This window comes from Uloborus diversus, chromosome 1 (assembly GCF_026930045.1).
Source record: "Uloborus diversus isolate 005 chromosome 1, Udiv.v.3.1, whole genome shotgun sequence".
In the NCBI taxonomy this organism is placed as follows: Eukaryota; Metazoa; Arthropoda; class Arachnida; order Araneae; family Uloboridae; genus Uloborus; species Uloborus diversus.
Genome location: NC_072731.1, coordinates 19,048,139 through 19,067,874, shown reverse-complemented (window position 1 = coordinate 19,067,874; position 19,736 = coordinate 19,048,139). Strand labels below are relative to the sequence as shown.

Sequence of the window (19,736 nt, the reverse complement as noted above, 5' to 3'; positions counted from 1 at the left end):
TGGTATTAATAAGAGCAGGTTGGAGACTGAAACTATTCGGTTGGAGTTGTAGAGGTGAAATTGCGTTCATTTTCGTGAGATTGCTGAGAAAATGAGTAAATTCGATCACGTCGTGGTTGGATCGGGAATCGTTGGATCCTGGACGGCTCTCTGCTTGAAAAGATTGGGAAAAAATGTTCTTCTGGTCGATCAGGTAAATTTTGTTTTTCACAACTGGAAAAAAAAAAAAAAAAAAAAAAAACCTTTTGAGCGGTTAATGTCAAAATTTACACCTTATTGATGAGAAGGAAATGAATTGTTCAATTATTCACTTAATGACTCATTTCATTAAATAATTGTTTTCTTCTAATGAGTCCAAGTTTCAAATATTAAACATCAAGTTCCAGTCAAGATAAGTTTTTTTCTATTAATTCTCTTGTAACAGAAACTATAACGTGTCACAGAAACGTTTTAGCAATTAAAAAGAGTTTTTAAAATAGACATTCATATCATTAACTTAAAAAATAAATAAATAAATAAACGCAGTTTTTTTTTTTGAATTGTAAGTTTGACGTTTTCAAAGAATGTTCAGATTTACTTGTTTAATAGCAACAAAATTATTGTGGTTGCAATCACGCGGGTGGTTCAGAGTATTAAATTTTTCGGATTACCGAACATCGCAGTGGGTTTACCTGGCAGCAATTGTGAGGGGCCCTGACGATTAATGGTCCCAAAAAGGATCCAAAACTGCATATGAAAAACTGTTAACGTTGGACAAAGGAGTCCCCAGAAATGCATTTCGACGGACCCCCAAATGTATAAATCTGCCACTTTCAAATATGATTTTCAAACATGATGCTTGAACATTTTTGCCTAAAATATGTGTGTTGAAGTTCTTTCAGATTTTATAAGTCACTTTTATAGGCATATCTTTTGACGAATGAAGTGTTTTGCTCTTCCCCCCTTTTTAGTTGAATCTGTCACAATCACAATAATGTTATACCTGTAAAGTTGACCACCCTAGTAAATTCACCACCTGTCTAAGATGACCGCTAGTTTCAGGCACAGAATTAGATCTATAGCATATAATTCAACCTTTATAAGTTAACCACCTGTTTGAGTTGACCACTAAAGTAGTGCACCGCAAGTGGTCAACTTACACAGGTTTCACTGTACACAAGGTGACTAGATTGCGGGTGTCTGAACAAGAATATGTTTTTTAAAAAGCCTCAAGTTAGTTCCCGTTGGTATCCTGAAATCATATTTGAACTAAATTAATAAGTTAAGGTGCCGTAGATGATTAAAAAACTTCACCTAAAAGATTCCATGACATGTTTGATAGTTTTCTACTTTTGTTTCCTTCTAGTTTGGCGAGCCGAATACCCGTGGCAGCTCACACGGCCACAGCCGCATCATCAGATCCAGCTATCCTCAGAAGTTCTTCGCGGAGATGATGCCGCACGCTTACAAGATGTGGGACGAGCTGGCGGAAGAGACTGGACAGGAGATCATTGCGTAATTATATATCTTGCTGTATTCCTGTCACAATTCTTCCCAAAAGAACACCCGGTCCCTCCTAATGCCGATCATTATTAGCAGGTCCGCCTTTCATGAGATTGACGCCCTGGAAACGACCACATGTTCAATTCAGTTCCAAAATCACTTTGTGTTCACGGCATTCTAAGTTTATATCATCATTCAATGTTTCTTTATTCGTTGCAATTTTTCCTTCTCATTGCACTATTATTCACTGAGTCTTTGACGCCCCCACCCCTCCTCCACTCAGATTTTCTAATTTTCAGTTACATTTCAACCTCGTTTATCCGCACAAACTGGGACCAGAGGCAATCCGTATAAATGAAATCCAGATAAACCGGATAATAGGAGTAATAAGTAGAACAAGTTCTTAACTAAGCAGGCATAACTTTTATTTCGCCAAAAAACAATGCTTTATAACAAAAATACACAGGACAGTTTTGAGCGAGCACTTTACCATTTATACTGTCGTGTGCAGGTAAACGGCAGTATCTGCAGAAATGAGTTTTCGAGATATTTGATGAAACGCGTTTTGGATTCAATACTAACAATCGGGAAATGTTGGAATTAGACGTCTTTTTCACGCTTTTTTTCAGCGGAAACCAAATAAGCGAGCTTGTACAATAAAGATAACGTACAATAGATGACAAATATGCAAAAAAATGAAAAATGAAAAATCTGCAGTTATTGCCCTTTACCTGCACACGGCAGTATAGTTCAGCTGCAGTAGTGCTGTACTGACATTTCAAATTCGCCCTGTTGTTTATTAGATTACTATAATTGAATCGATTATTTCAGAAAGGGCGTAAGTCTTACGGGGATTCATTGGACTTACGCCCTTTCTGAAATAATCGATTCAATTTACTGTATGATCGATGCAAGAGTTGTGCTCATAATCAAAATAAAAAGCGAATGTTTGATAGACTTATAGTTCAGCTTCCCCAATTTAAAACTATTTATTTATGAAAACATAAAACGTTTTTTTAAACTTTACAAATTTGATCCGGATAAACAGGAGATCCCGGTAAGCAGGGTCGGATAAACGAGGTTCTATTGTAATCGAATTTGTCACTCAGTTCTTAGGATTTCACGGTCAATTATTTCAATTTTCCCATAGCTCTAATTTTTCACCCAGTTATTATGACTTTACCTCCAGCAGTTTTCTGTTACGATTTCCATCCTCGTCATTGTAATTTCATTTGTGTCACATACAGAGGCGTACCAATAGGGTCTAGCGCCCCTGGTGAACTTTAGGAATTGCACCCTCACCCTCGCACCAATTCATAGAAATTCAATAAAATCAATCGCATTAGCGATTCAGTATAAAACATGAGAATGTTAGTTCTTGTTGCGTGTGTGCATGGGGGTTATGGAGCTCGGTGGCGCTGCACTTTAATTTTTTCAAACGTTAATAAGTGTAAAGTAATTAGAGAGTGGTTTCTCAGCTTCTGGTTTAGAAAGGAGAAGGCGAGTGATGACTAAATCTAGATTAAAGTATTGATAATATGAATTTAATCGTAAATTAAATATTCACACATAATTTGGAGACCCACTAGTTTTATTCCCAAGATAATTTTCGAAATTGTAGTTTTAAAGACGCAGCTTTAGACGATCTTTGGTAATGTTAGATGTTGGACGAGGAGACGTTTGGGGAAGATTTTGGAAACTGAAAGTATTAAAAAGGAATTGTCGATTATCTTCGACCATTTTAGGAAGAGGTTGCTACGAGGATAAATGTCCTGGAATATTTCAAAATTATAGTTTGAAAAACTCAGTTTTAGAAGATTTTAGGTGATGTTAGGGATTTGAAGCACTTGCTGGAAATTTATCGAAATTAAAACTCCAGAAACGTAATTTTAGTCGACCGTCGATGATGATAGGGAGAAGAGTTTTCAAAGACTCCCCCCTGAAAACTTTCGAAATTGAAGCCAAAGTTTAAGGCAATTTTTAATGTTGTTGGTGAGAGGGAGAAGGGAAACGCTCCGTCGAAAAATGTCTCAATTTGTGCGTTTAAAAGTGCAGTTTTAGACGATCTTTGTTAATGTTTGAGGGAGGATATTTCTTCTCTTTGAAAATGCAATAGATAATACATTACATGCATTTATTTTATTTGAAAAATGTTTCAATACACTCCATACCATCGAGAATTAAAATACCGTCCCCTTCTCAAAAAAAAAAAAAAAAAAGGATCATCTGGGGGTGGAAAGCTAACTCTCTCCCCTCCCAGATACACCACTGTTGTGTAGATGTATTAAGTTGACCCAGGAAACGCTTCATACATGAAAATTCTTTTAATTTGTGAGCATTAGGGATTGCTTCTTTTTCGCTTCTAACGGAATTATGTATTAAAGTCTATTTTACTTAAATATCATATTATTTTTTTGGAATAATCTCGGCAAATTGCCGCCCCTCTTACAGTTGCGTCCCTGGCGAGAGCCACTCCTGCCAACCCCTAGGTACGCCACTGGTCACATTAGAATAAAACAAATTTCTCTAATCACTCTCGTAACATCTGCTCGAGCGCTTTATCCCCCGAAACTCTTATGTCGTGAGCGAAAAAAAACAATTTTTGGAGAATTTGTAGGGATTAGTACAAGTCATGTGATTGACAAGAACCACTTTGTTGTCGCACCTGTTGTCATAGCCTTATTATAGATTCACAACACCAGCAACAGTTTTCTTGCTCGGTCTTACGCCGTAGTCGAATCAACAAATGATGGTTCTCTTGGCGAAGGTAAATTTTAATGATGAAATAAATGAGAGCCAATGAATAGGCCAATGACAAGGGCATATTAATTAAGTTGTGCAGAACCAAATAGTGGGTGCCAAAGGACTGCAACAACGATTTCGGCGTTGTCAAAATTGGTATTATGCTAATTTCAAACCGATTTTCCTGCCACGTCATTGCTTCTACATCAACGTAACTTAATTAATACAATCTCGTAATCACTCTTTGGTTGACCATCTTCAATACTGTAGTTGTAAAAATATTTGGGGAAATTCACCTCCTTTCTATTAAATGTCACGGTTGACGGCTTTTGTTACATAAAAGAGAAGTTTGCTTAAAATACATAGGCAGCTTTAATTTACAGAGCAGACAGTTATTATTATATATTTTTAGAAAGGTGGTTTGAAACCAATTTAGATTAAACACTCTTTTTTTTTTTTTACAATAACCATATATTTCGGGAACGACGTTTTCGTGTTCTTCGCAACTGCAGCAATGGTCGTCGTTAAGAAATGCTTTCAAATAGAGGATTACTAATTTATTTTATTCTGTTTTGACATATCGTAAAATAGATAGTCCTTGCTGATGCTGGGACATCCATAACTAGCGTCAATTGTAACAGGAGTATTCGCAAGTGGTGTTGAACCAGCAAAATGTGACTCCCTAATGAATGAAATTGATTCCTTTCTGTATTTCTCAAGGAAAGCGAAGTACCTGGCCATCTGTTCAACTAGTGCGTTCAACAAGGCTTTCAACGACAGTCTGCAAAACATGAAGAGTTTGTATCCGGACCAGCTGGACGAACTGAAACCGGGAGAGGTCAACACCCGATATCCCACGACTCTGAAATATGGTGCGTTTACGAAAGCGTTCTTGGACAAAAGTGGAGGAGTGATTAATGCCATTAAGACTTTATTGGCTGTGCAGGTGCGTCTCTTTTTGGTTTCTTATCACTTCGAATGTTTTGGGTCTAGACCAAGGTTGCCAGACGTCCCGGATTTCAAGGGACAGCCCCGTATTTTGAAAAATTGTCCCGGGTCGCGGGGAACATCCATACGGGACGGCTAAAGTCCCGTATTCTGGCTAATAACAGTATTTTACAAAACGAGATATTATTTTAAGGGGAAAAAATAACAAAACATGTGAAATAAAAAACATAAAGAAAATCATCTGTCAACAATTACAAAAATTACTAATTATCGTTTTGATTTGGTTTGTATGTTTTTGTATTGGCGGCAGACCATGAGGCTTACTCAGTTAGATTTCCCCATTGGCTGGTGAGGCATTAAAAAAAAAGTTTTGCTCCACGATTCCTTGCATTACTATTTCCGATAAAGTAGTCACATTTAACAAGAAAATTTTTCGATTCCACTGTTTCTCTTATAGCAAACGCAAGTAAAAAACTAATTAGCACCTGTTCCTATCAGCGTCGATCTGTATACTGAACATCGTTCTATTGCTTCCTTTATTCTCTGAGATAGAGTTTCTCCAAAATTGTGCTCACCCATAAACATAATGAGAGAAATCTTCCGAACGCTATAAAAACATAGTTGTTTATCACCCCTTAAAAATACACCATAACCGGTAATTGCACTCAATCTCAAAAATATCCCCCCCCCCCTTTTCACTCCTAGAAGCCTGTCATGTATTCACTGTTCTTAAATCTGGCAACCCTGGTCTAGACTAGTGGTTCTCAACTTGTCTAGCTATGCGGACCATCAGTCATGTAAAATAAAAGTTTGAGGCCCACTAACTACCAAATATACAAGTAAAATTTATAATGACAATTGGATATTTGTGAATACGTGTGATGCGTACATATATCTGAGTAATTAGTAAGAGATACTGTACAAGAAGAGTTAAAGAATATTTTTTTAGAAGAGGAAAGCATAATTTTATTGTATTCACAACTGTGGGACAACTCAAAAGCAAGTGATATAAGTTGTAAAAAAAAAAAACCTTAATGAAATTTTCAGCACTTCTTTTCGTCCACGAGACATTTAATATTGGAGTTGAAATTAATTATAACTCTCAACATTCATTTTATTCATGTATTCATTGATGAAAAAGAAGTTGATAAAGCTCGTTCACGTAGATAGGAAGTTGAAAAGACCATCAAGTGTCTCTAAAATTTTCACAATATGCCAGGATACTCTTGCCGATTATTTATCCAGAGCGGAATCAAAGGTGTTTTTTTAAGCGTAGGACGAAGCAACGCTGTATCCATAATATTGGCTAACGGCAAAAGTTGTTAGCGCGCATGTGCTAAGCCGCGCACATGCACCTTTCGGACTTTTGCCCGTCTAACAGTTCTTCCCGGTTGCCCATGGAACCGGTTTCCAGTTGTGTATTATAATTACAAGATGTTATTTCAACGGTAAGGTTCAGAAATATTTTCTCTTAGTTCGGCGCAGTTTTTTTAAAATTTTTATATGTATATACTAGGGATGTCTCAAAAGCTCGTAAACACTTGATAAAAATAGAATTTTTAGTCTTTTGGAAAACATTTTGTTGTTTTTGCTATTACTTTGCAAGTAAAATTTCAATTTTTTTGCAAGTGTTTGCGAATTTTTGGGACACCCCTCGTATATAAAAGGGGTTTTAGGAGAATCTCAAAAGTTAAATCCCCGTATTAGTAGCATTGCTAAAACTTGCAATTTTTCTACTTTCGGTATATACAAAATAATGTTCAAGCTCCAACTCTTAATGGATGAAGAAATGTCAAAATCTAGAATATATATATCGCTACTTTTCAGAGAACATATGTGGCAAATTACTCTTATAGTCCCAACCCTTCAAGGAGGGTCCTCGATAATAGAAATGGTGACTGAGTAATAGATTGGAAAAGTTGAATAAATACCTTTGTGCTTGAAAAGTAAAAAGGAAATAACGACGTTGAATTGCACAAATTGCAGATTATACAAACACTGGCTTCGGGGTTCCTTGTAATCCAAAGCATGTGTCTGCCGTAATCTGCAATCTGCAATTGTGCAATTTAATGGTGCTATTTATTTTTTTCTGATAAAGGAATTTTACGAGACACCCTGTTTACAAGTACTCCAAACGCGCAGGGGCAATGAGAAAAACACACGAGGAGTGGTGCTAGCGAACCTAACACTACTAAATAAACAGCAACGTTCCTAATAGTTCTGTTCAAAAACTTTGTTTTGACACCTACACCGACGCTCACTACATCATATAATATTTGACATACTCGTAACCCTTTGAAGCACAATGGATTCGTTTGAGTTTCTTGAAACAGTGGCTTCAACAATTGGCTGAAAAAAAAAGGAAAAAAGATGGATTTGAACGAAACCACTGCTGTGCCTCCAAAAGGTTAAAAGATGCCATTTCGTACCCTGTTCCCGGCCTTAATCCTCTTAAATATTTTCCTCTCTCCCGCTGGCAAGAAAAACTGATTTTTTCTCCCTTGTAGACTTTGTACCGAAAAAAAGGAGGAGTAATGTGGGAAAACTGCGAAGTGACAAAAATTGTTCCAGAAGGGCAGGACGTGAAACTTACCACTGAGAAAGGGGACGTGACTGCCAAGTCTGTGGTCGTCTGTGCCGGACCCTGGGCTAAGAGAGTACTGACACCTGATCTGATTCCTTCCTTGCCTCTCGAAGTAAGTATGGCCATATCTTAGTATACTCACTGGCAAAGAGTTTCAAACTGTTAATGAGTCAGATATCTTTTGTAACAGTGAAAATTTGAGCTCTTATTCCTCGATCTATAACTGCAACTTCAACAACGTGACTAATAAAAGTAAAATAAATAAAAATAAATTTTATGTTTTCAGGTAATTTTTCGTATCAGTATTTTTATTGTACCATCTTTTCTCTACCTCACCCAACCTCTTATATTAAGGGTCATTCCATGTCAAGTGATCCAAAATTTGGGAAATATTTTCCCTCACCCTTTTGTATTTCTTTGAAATTTGGCTCATCGATTGTACCCTTTGAGGTAATCAAAAGTCAAAATTTTTAGATTTTTATCTCTATTATTTTTTTATTTATGACACTTTGATTTTTCGAAAAACCCTCTTTTTTTCATGGATGCTTGAACATAAAATGGACGATAACTCAGCACCAAATATAGATAGAAAGATTTGGTAAAAAGCATTTTAAAGTACATTAGTTGTTGTTTAATAGGATATGCAGCATGACTAATTTCAGAAAATTTTTAATTTAAAAAAATAAAATTTAAATTTTCAATTTAAATTTTTCAGAAAAGGTGTGATGAATTTTTTTTAAAAAATTCTCATAAATTTGTGTGTATTTTATCTTCATTTGTGCAAAGTTTCAAGTTGGGATCTCAATGGGATCATATTTTTATGAATTTTTAAATAAACTTTGCCTTATGAAATAATGACATTTTTCAGATTCTAACTAGTTAAATATGGGGTTCTCTTACTGGGGATGGTCTAGTAAGTAGTAATTTATCATGACTATGCTTGAAATGAGCTGACATGAATTTGCAGATTGGTGAGCCTCCCCCCCCCCACACACTTTTAATTTTTTTTTCAAAACTTTTCAAAATGTAAAAATAAATAAATAAAAAACCAAAATGAATAGTAAACTTACTAAAAATTGGTAAATGTTCTTCTTCAAAACAAGAAAAAGCCCCCCCCCCCCTGCACTACCGTTTTTATTATTTTTTTTCAAAACTTTTTTTCAAAATGTAAAAAATAAATAAATGAATAAAATAAAACAAAATGAATAGAAAACATATTAAAAGCTGGTAAATGTTCTTCTTTAAAGCAAGACGAAGTACATTACCCCCCCCCCCCCACCCACACATACGATTAACACTATACTAGTATCACGCCTCACCTGATGCTTTTTTACTTCCTTTTACAAAAAAATGAAGTATTGTTTTCGCGAAAAAATTTTCACTCAAAAATCGGCCTTAATTTCTATTTTGCTCACCCCCGAACGAATGTTGTTTTTTTTTTCGACTCGACCACACGTGGATATATGCCTAGGAACGTGCAGACACCCGAAATATCCATTTTGACGATCCCCGAATTAATTACAACGAGTTTTCTCTTGACGTCTGTATGTACGTATGTATGTGCGTATGTGCGTATGTGTGTATGTGTGTATCTCGCATAACTCAAAAACGGTGTGTCTTAGAAAGTTTAAATTTGGTACGTGGACTCCTAGTGGGGTCTAGTTGTGCACCTTCTCTTTTGGTTGCATTCGGGTGTTTCTAAGGGGATCTTTTGCCTCTTTTTGGAGGGAAATTGTTGTTAATTTCGATGTAAACTCAAGTGGTGTTATAATTTGGCGGACACTTGGCGATATATCGCCAGTCTTTTGGTCGCAAAGTTTTGTCGCCAACTTGGCGACAATTTTGGAGATTTTTTTTTTTTTAATATGGTACAGATTTGGCTATTGTTTGTGATATTTAGAGAGTAAACTATTGAATCACATTAAAATTGCCAATAATGGGAAAATGACATTAAATTGGAGTAAAAGGAAGTCATGTGATGCACACATCAGCTAGTTTTTTCTTCCTTCTACAAAAAAAAAGTATTGTATTCGAAAAAAAGAAAAAAAGAAATCACTCAAAAATCTACCTTAATTTCCATTTTACTCACCCCCGAAAAAATATTGAGTTTTTTTTCCGACTCGACCACACGTGGATAGGTGCCTAAGAACATATAGACACGCGAATTATACATAATGACGATTCCCGAGTTAATTACAACGAATTTTCTCGTGACGTCTGTATGTACGCATGTATATGTGCGTATGTGCGTATGTATGTCGCATAACTCAAGAACGGTAAGTCCAAGAAAATTGAAATTTGGTACGTAGGCTCCTAGTGGGGTCTAGTTGTGCACCTCTATTTTGGTTGCATTCGGGTGTTTATAAAGGGGTCTTTTGCCCCTTTTTGGGGGGAAATCATTGTTAATTTCGATGTAAACTAAAGTGGTGTTATAATTTGGCGGACACTTGGCAATATATTGCCAGTCTTTTGGTCGCCAAGTTGTGTCGCCAATTTGGCGACAAATTCTGCGATCTTCTTTTAAAAATCTGGTTTTAATTTGGCCACTGTTGGTGATATTTAGAGAGTAAACTATTGAATCACATTCAAATTGCCAGTAATGGGGAAATGGCATTAAATTGGAGTAAAAGGAAGTCAGACCACGTGTTTTTTTTCGATCCGAACTTCAAAGTGTACTTGATTAATTCACTATCTGATAAGGAAAGCTACGATTTGTTTCATCCCCTACCCCTGCACCAACTTTCAATGTTGGAGGGAGGAAAGAAATAGTTTGCCCCAAGATCATAGCAAAATAGGAGTGTTTCCCCCCGTGTTGTTCCATTTTTTTCACACTAAACTAAAAATAAATCTCAGCATCAGATCATATGTCTGTCCGCATAAAACTAACTCTTTCTACAACATTTGGAGTGCAGCTGTTTTTTTTTCTTTTCTTTTCTTTAATGCTAGTTTTTTGTTTAATTTCAGTTGGAAAGGAGAGCAATGCAGTGAGATCTATTTATACATGTATTAAAAACAGTTATAGATCAAACGAATTTCGCTAGTTTGAGCATAACCTTTCATGTTGTTAAGCTTCATTCCAGATTGTCCCCCCCTTCCCCCTACTTTCTGAAAGAAAGAAAAAGCTGCAAATGAGTAGTTCTATTTGTCTGGTGAAGTTTTTCTGACTTTTAGCTCTTATGACCGCCACCCCCATATATAAGCCTCAGTCATTACTGATGTCAGCGTGTGTCCCAGTTTATTATGATTATAACTCTTAAGTGTCAGTTTTTTTAATTTTATTTTTTATTTATTTATTTATTTTTTGAATACAGTTTTGAAAAAAAAAAGATAAAAAGTGGTTGTGTGGCGGAGGGGGTGGGGTGGGGGGTGGGGGTAGTAATCTACAAATTCTTGTCAGCTCATTTCAAGCATAGTCATGATCAATTACTACTTACTAGATCATCCCCAGTAAGAGAATCCCATTTATAATCTGAAAAATGTCATTTTTTCATACGTCAAAATTTATTTAAAAATTCATAAAAATATGATCTTTGCACAAATGAAGATAAAATACACACAAATTTATGAGAATTTTAAAAAAAATTCATCATACCTTTTCTGAGAAATTTAAATTTAAAATTTAAATTTTATTTTTTTAAATTAAAAATTTTCTGAAATTAGTCATGCTGCATATCCTATTAAACAGCAACTAATGTACTTTAAAATGCTTTTTACCGAATCTTTCTATCTATATTTGGTGCTGAGTTATCGTCCATTTTATGTTCAAGCATCATCCATGAAAAAAAGAGGGTTTTTCGAAAAATCAAAGTGTCATCAATAAAAAAATAATAGAGATAAAAATCTAAAAATTTGGACTTTTGACTTTTACCTCAAAGGGTGCAATCGATGAGCCAAATTTCAAAGAAATACGAAAAGGTGAGGGAAAAAACTTTGGATCACTTGACATAGAATGACCCTAAAGCGTTGCCTAATCTTATACTAATCCATCTGATATATCTGGTGCAGCAGAAGATTTAAATTTTTCTAACAAGTTGGCTAAGTTTTAAAAATTCTTTAAATCATTACCGATGACCAATCTCGTAATTCTAGTTTTTGCTTTTTCTACGTAATTTTAGCAATCAAATTTTGAGCCCGTATATTTCATTTGCTATTCTTGCCAATAATGTCCCAGATGTTTTCAATGATTTTTGTTCTGTTGTGATACCAAATTATTAAACTTATAGTCATCAGTTTTAATATTTGCAATTTTAAATCAAGCATCAACTTGAAAATTTCGTATATCCGGTTTATCTGACCGAAAAAGGAGGCATTTTTATTCTCACTTTTGCCGTTTCTATGAATTTTAAACTTTGATTCGTGGCTGTTCCATTTGATTTCACGCATTGATCCATGTCTGTAGGTTTTTGATTTGTAGTCATTTTACAACTATAATAAATAAATTCAGGTTCTCAAATTATAGTCACTGCTTGAACATTTTAATAACTATGAATCACATAACGAAAACATTTAGAAGTACTCTTTATCTTCTGCTCTTTTTAAAAATCTAATCCGAGTATCAAAGTTATGCACGTTATTCTGTATCATAACGAACATCAACTATCTTCAATAAGCAACGATTAAAAATTAAACCCTGCAGCTCAAGATATTCATTTCAATTCTAATTCAAATAAATAATATGTTGCAAACGATAGTTAAATACAAACGATAAATATCATTAAGTTTGCCATACATCCATAGTTCGTGCACTAGGTACATAGTGAAATCTCGATCTACCATTTCATAGTCTAATAATAGAATCACCGATATTATAAGAATGACTGCCATAGAACGCATAGCGACTCCCCCCCCCAGAAACCTTAGTTTTTACACAGATTATCAATCCTATTGCTTAGTTTATATACACAATGACTACCCTTCCCAGAAGGTAAATTCTAGATGTGTTAGTGTTGTAATTCATTTGAATATTGACCCAGAAAAACGAAAATTGGAATAGAAAAAGAACCAGATCGAATTTTCGAAAAATCGCTTCGAGGTGCACACCCCCATGCTACAAACTAACTTTGTGTCAAATTTCATGAAAATCGGCCGAACGGTCTAAGCGCTATGCGCGTCACAAAGATCCAGACATCCTCCGGACAGAGAGACTTTCAGCTTTATTATTAGTAAGGAAGATAATTAAACCAAAAAACTATGAATTATTTTCTGAATAAACATGCTACATTTTGTTATTGTATATTATAGGTCTTTGTTTTCTCTTTTTGCCTTGCAGCCTCAAGTAATCACTGTATTCTATTGGAGAGAAAAGGTTAAAGGCGCCTACAGTCTTTCTTCAGGGTTTCCGACTCTGTACGACTTTGATGGTTCAAATGCATTCGCTTTTCCTTCACACGAATACCCAGGACTTGTAAAGGTAAACACACATACGCACACACTCAAAACATTAAACTAATTAGTTCATTTTTTTAATCTTCCGAAATATATACAGTAGTATATGCTTAATGTGATCCCTTTGGGACACAATAATTTTGATAACTATAAGCAATTGATCACAACAAACGTATCACAAAATTAGAGAGATTTTCCAATTTAAACCACACATAATCTCAAAATAAAATGAAGACATTTGACTAGGCGAAGCAGTTTATCAAACCCAACAGGAGTTAAATTCCTTGATCCGAAACGTGATAATATTAAGCGATGTAATGAACGCGTAAAGCGATAATTTTTTATTATCAGAAGCAATTGATAACATAAACCGCGATCACATTAAATGGAGACTACTGTATCGCTTCAAAAATTTGTATAATATATTTTTAGTGATACGGTAGTCTCCGTTTAATACGGTAGTATTCGCCATAGGGTAAATGACTACACTTAAGGAAAACCTAACCTGGCAGCGACATAATGCTGTGATTAGGGTCTGTGTAGTCTTCACAATGCTGCCAGGTTAGGTTTGTCTCAACTATACAGTGCTGATAAAAAAAATTGCATCACCTTCGCATTTTCACAACAATGGGATTATGTGAGACGTTTTGGTCGACCGATTAACGATGAATGTATGTGAAATTCTGCAAAACTTATGAAATAAACATTTAACAGCAGGAATCCGATAATTGTTTACGTAGATCGGGGCTGTTTCCGGGTTAAGGCGAACTGCTGACCCTACGCTCATTTTTCCATTTCTGAACCTGCGTGTGAGTTTAGAGAAAAAAAAATACTCAACCACTTAACACCATGTCAATTTAAGTCTAATGGCAGGATAAAGGTTTTTAAATTGTTACTTACCAGTTTTGCCCTATGGCACGGAGCAGAATCATCTTGGAAAACGACGTTTGAAACTGAAGTAAAGTGATCCCGGATAGTAGGAAGCAATTTCTCCTCCAAAATGCCAATATGCACCTGAGCGTTTACTGTTCCTTGCACAAAGTGAAGCTCACCAACTCCTTGATCAGAAATACATCCCCAAATCATACGGGATGCTTGACTGTGTGTTGAATGCAGTCGGGATGATATTCCTCTCTTTTGCGGCGCGGGTGATTCGATTTTTTTTACCACCACTGTAGCTATAGGCAGTCAACCAGTAATAGGTAGGTTTGTCTTGTATTGTCAATATCAAGCTTGTAATCGATATTACAGGAACACGATTAGTGAATTCTCAAAGCAGCACTTCAAGAACACCCCCACCACATTTTTTCCAAAGTTTTCATCTACAAAGTGATTTATTATGTTTATGCTTCTCAGTAACCAATAGTGAATTTTCTTTGCGTTTAAGTCTTTGAAGGCTTTTTTTCTTAAATGCATGACATTACTATTTTTTTAAAAATCAGATCGCAGTATCATTGGTTCGCTCTCATTCCATACCCCCCTCCCCCTTTTTTTCCGCCATGAAAGTAAATTTTTGACATTTAAGATCCTTTCAAGCTAATGTAACCTTAATTGGTCAGTTAAAGAAAAAAAAATAGTTATGGACACATATGACCATGATTAATTTTTTTCGCCATTCCTGCTTAAAATTATAATTTAAGGTTGATGATAAAACATAGGCTATGTTTGGCAAACGATAAATAAAATAAAAAATGCAGCAGTAGAATAGTACTATTTCTTTATTTGTTTGTTTATTTTTGTTGTTGATCAGACGAACCTTTTAAAAGCGATTTTTCAGTTATCCATTTTTTTTTTAATTCAATGTTTCTTGAATTGGTAAGTAAAGATACTTTAAATGTGATTATATTGCAAGAAAAATAAAAGTTTTAGCATTGTCGAACGCTCTTTTTTTTTTTTTTTGTATTTCTTGAAAATAACTGAATTGAGCAGGCATGACCATTACAAGGTTATAGTGTGACCATAACTAAGCTAAGTGGGACCATACCTGATCAAACCAGTGTGCTTCAATTTCTTAAAAAATGTGTATAAAACATAACTGAAAATTAATATATAAAATGACAGCTCTGAAAGCTGCTATTTCTAAGTTCCAACTCCGTAGAATTAACTTTTTCTATGTGCTAGAACTGCAACATTTGCGTCTAAATTAAAAAAAAAGAAAACCCTGAAGTATGCTCATAAGTCATAACTAGTCATTTACCCTAGTAGTCCAATTTGTCTTTCATTAGTATAATGTGGGCCATGGATGTACGGATGTAATCGAATTTTCTCCTACAGTGGGTGGATAGGGGACAGAGCCGCCGAGAGCTAATGCGGTCCCCTTGTCAGTTTGTCGCCGGGTCCACTTCGTACACAAAACTTATCAAATTTATAACCCCGATTCCATGCCGGGCCCCCTTAACGGCCCGGCCCCTAGTTTCCGACATGCCTCTCTTCGGTCCTGATAGGGGAATAATGAAGTCAACAGTCACAACCACGGCCACAATAGTTAAGTTGCAACCTATTAAATGTTCATATTTTGGCTATTGGATATTGTTAATTGACCCTCAAAACTAAAAAATTCACCATCGCCGAATTTTAAAACACCGTGATTGATTTTTAATGAATTTTTAAAAATCCACGCGCAAAAGTGCGCTCTTCTGAAACGTCACGAGCTTACGTCACAGGGCACTAATGGACAGCCTTCCGCCGAAGATCCCTTGTCTTCGCTAGGGACATTTTGAGCGAGCTGATATTTTTATTTTTTAGAAATTCAATACTCCTTTTGAACACACTATAGAGGCCGGATTCGTTAAAGCACAATCTAAATAATCTTCCTCAAGTAACACCAATGATGATATTCGAATATTTCCGAGAGGATGAGAGGTTTAATGTTCCAGAAACGCGAGGAGTTAAATGGGTTTCGTCTTCGAAGTCAAATGCACGTCCTTCGGTTTCTCCCCTATCGGAAGAGCGCATGACGTCACTTCCTGTGCCATTTGACGTCACAAGCACTTGAACTTTAAAAATTAATTAAAAAAAACTACTTATCGTATCGCAAAACTTTTTTCACCTGTGACGTTCATACATGTTACTCTATCACATAAAAATAAAATTGAAAAATCGAAAACTTCCCTATTGACCCTATTCATCTGACGTCACTGCAGGTATAAAACGTCACTGCAGTGCATTGTGGGAGCTGTAACAGACGAAAATCCAGAACAACAGCGCATGATAACACTTGCTTTTATGCGGCTTATAAACTCTTCTTTCCATTTAAAACAAAAAGCTTTTGAAAGTATTTAACTAAGAAATGTCGCAAAAGAATGATGAACGATTCATTTAATACGAAATACGTTCTTCCTTTATTAACGTATTTTCATGGTTTTAAGCTTTGGTTCTCATCAGAAACATGGTGAATACTCAAATTCTCTTTTTACTTTTCCCTTTTCTCAGCATTTTTCACGCAGTCAAAAGTCTATATAAGCCCTAAGCATGTTCATGTTGCGTATGAAGTTCAGTAATCCTTAAATAAAAGGAGTTTTTTTTAGCACTACTAGCACTGCGTAGTTGATCAAAATACATGCAGAGCGACAGCGCTGAAGGGACTGTTGCCAAACCGTGAATGGGGTCCATTTGCTGATCGTGAAAAAAGCAAGCAGACTTTTAGTTATCAATACATGGGGATGGTCCGAAGCAACGAAGACCCAACTTCGTTGGCGTTATACTTCTTAAAAGAGAAAACATTTCATGGTTTTGTCCAAAATTTTGATAGAAATTTTTCTTTCAACAGGCATCCTTCGATAAAGGCAACGCAACAAATGACCCAGACGAAAGAGACAAAGTGTCCATGGATCAGAGAACGTTGGAAAACCTGAAGAAATACATAAGAGACCATTTTCCTCTTCTCGAAAGTGAGCCTGCCATCATCGAGAAATGCTTGTACACGGTAAGAATATTAAGCGATGAAATCAAGTGGGGACACAATTTTATGAAAACTTTGGATTTCTTGAGTAACGATCCACAGGAGAAACTGTAACTAAATCGAGTTTTTTTTTTTTCGGATGCCTTTTAATCTATAAGCTCATATATTTTACACTGAAAAAGGGCTTCCTTGTCAAAACACGTTAATGAAGCGAAACACGTTAATCTGCAACTTTCGTGCAATTTCACTTCATTGCTTTTCATATTTTTTACTAAATCAAGTGTCTTCAATTGTATACGAGTGTAAAAGAATGCATTTCAATAAATATTGGTCTAGAAAATTTTTAAGTAATATGTGAGGAAAAAAACTACTTCACTTAATTTTGAAATTTCTCTTCAAGATGACTCCTGACAAGAACTTCATAGTTGATACTTTGCCTAGCCATAAGAATATCGTCATTGGTGCTGGATTTTCTGGTAACGTTCCATTTCAATTCTTATTTTCTTTCTTACTTACTTTTTAAAGTTCATTTAAAATAATATCAGAAGTTTTTCTTTTTTTTTCAAATTTCAGTCTGAAATATAATTAATGTTCTCTTCTTGTTTTGCTTCTCATAGAATTAAGTTGTGTTCTTTTCTTAGTATTATTCGATAAATCTTTAGGGTCGTTTTTTACTTTTGTTTTAGTTAAAACACATTTATTTACTTCTTTTAGTTCTGCTTGAAAGAACCAATGCCATTTTTTTAGTTGGATATATATTCAAAATTCTGTTTTTTACCTTTGTTTGAGACATAATTAGTGCACCTTTTTTAGCTTTCATTGAGATTGAGTAAACATTCCTCAATTTCACCGAAGACAAAATTTGTGTTATTTTTGAACCTTGTTAAAAACATTATTAGTGTTTATTGTTGTGTTAAAATGCAATTGGGGCCTTCCACGGATTTTTTGACATTATGTAGAGTCCGTAACGTGACCTTTTTTTTTGCCATAACTTTTTAATTTACCGTTTGATTTGCAAATTACTTTAATTTGAGCTGGTGTGTTGGTAGGAAAAGATCAAAATAAAATAATATGCTAATCAAACAGTAAATTAAAAAGTCATGGCAAAAAAGGTCACGTTACGGACTCTACATAAATGTCAAAAATACCGTGGAATGCCCCAATTATTATTTCGTTTTTTTTCTTTTGAGACAGTAAAATTAATATTCTTTAACTCTTTTTAGATGATTTTTTTTGCATGATGCAGAATGAAACTAATGGCAGCAGTTAATTCATTTGAGCTACAACGCAATTAATGCAATTTTATCCTCATTTTACGTATATAAGAGACTGTAATAAATATTTCAGTGCGCAAATTAATTATTTTTAATTTTACTTAACTACAAAATAACCCTTTTTGTTCTTTTTCAGGGACAGGATATAAGAAAGCTCCTGTCATTGGTCGAATGACAGGAGCTGTCATTAGTTTTCATTTTTTCTTTTGAGACAGTAAAATTAATATTCTTTAACTCTTTTCGAATGAATAAAATGAGGTTTTTGCATGATGCGGAATAAAACTAATGGCAGCTGTTAATTCGTTTGAGCTACAGTGCAATTAATGCAATTTTATCCTCCTTTCACGTATCTAAGAGATGGGAATAAATATTTCAGTGCGCAAATTAATCATTTTTAATATTACTTAACTACAAAATAACCCTTTTTGTTCTTTTTCAGGGACAGGATATAAGACAGCTCCTGTCATTGGTCGAATGTTGAGTGAAATGGCCACTGGGAAAGCCCCATTTTTAGATGCTACACCTTTCCGTTTGTCAAGATTCAATAAGGCATGAAAAAGTCGACTCAATTTGGTTGAAATTTTCAATGAACATACACTATGTGAAGAGAAATCAAATGAAGAAAGAAAATAATTTTATTTCTTTGCTTCGTAGAATTTGTATCTTAAATCCAGAGTCGTTAATATGCTCTCGAATGTGACTATATATGCAAAACGATAAATTAATTATAATTATGCAATCTCTTCAACTAATTTATTATGTAATACTTTGTTCAGTTCATTTGTAAAATGTTGCATATATAATTATTTGATTTACTGTTGTGACTTTTTAAAATAAATTTTGTTTCAGCATGCATCTCGTATGTTTTCATGTTTTATTCATCGTTTCGTAATGTATAGCAATCTGTAATAACTACCGATTAAGGTTATCTCTCAAATTCAGCCATTTGCTTTGTTACATGTTTTGTAATGCAGTACCGCCCTTTTGTGAGATAAATGAAATTAGTTCGAATTTTTACGACCATCTTTAGCTCACTACCTTTTTAAATACTAATAACACAAGAAAAAATCTAGCTTTACCATTTCTCGTAATATAACAGCACTGTTAAGTCAAAAACCCTTAATGAGCACGATAAAACTAAAAAAAAAAAAAAAAACGCAGAAATCATCGTGTTATGTGTTCCTCTTTGTGTTACAGTAAAACAAAAAATATCCATACTATAAAAAGCGACCATTCATCAAACACACTACTACAAAATGAATATACAGTTTCCCCACCAAAAATAAATATGCAAATAAATTAATGTCGAATAAATTAAAAGAGGGAAAGATAAGTTAAATGAAGTAAAAAAGAGTTTTATACAGGTATGCAATTTATTTACTGCTCTGTATGACAATAAATAGTCTGAAATGAGCTAATC

The 19,736-nt window shown here is 34.8% G+C and overlaps 1 protein-coding gene across 1 annotated transcript; it reads left to right on the top strand.

The window, feature by feature from the left end:
• Positions 1 to 19,104, top strand: LOC129234465 (peroxisomal sarcosine oxidase-like). The gene is made up of 8 exons (XM_054868467.1): positions 1 to 193; positions 1,346 to 1,494; positions 4,945 to 5,170; positions 7,680 to 7,868; positions 13,026 to 13,166; positions 16,911 to 17,066; positions 17,443 to 17,518; positions 18,756 to 19,104. The coding sequence occupies exons 1-8, from the start codon at positions 92 to 94 to the stop codon at positions 18,869 to 18,871; spliced, it is 1,155 nt and encodes a 384-aa protein (XP_054724442.1). The 5' UTR covers positions 1 to 91; the 3' UTR covers positions 18,872 to 19,104.
• The last annotated feature ends 632 nt before the right edge of the window (positions 19,105 to 19,736 follow it).

Excerpts from the sequence above, each read along its gene's own strand:
- LOC129234465 (XM_054868467.1), top strand. The coding sequence starts at position 92 with ATGAGTAAATTCGATCACGTCGTGGTTGGATCGGGAATCGTTGGATCC. Across the intron at positions 7,869-13,025 it reads TTCCTTCCTTGCCTCTCGAA|CCTCAAGTAATCACTGTATT; the intron begins GTAAGTATGGCC and ends TTTGCCTTGCAG. Across the intron at positions 17,067-17,442 it reads TCGAGAAATGCTTGTACACG|ATGACTCCTGACAAGAACTT; the intron begins GTAAGAATATTA and ends TTTCTCTTCAAG.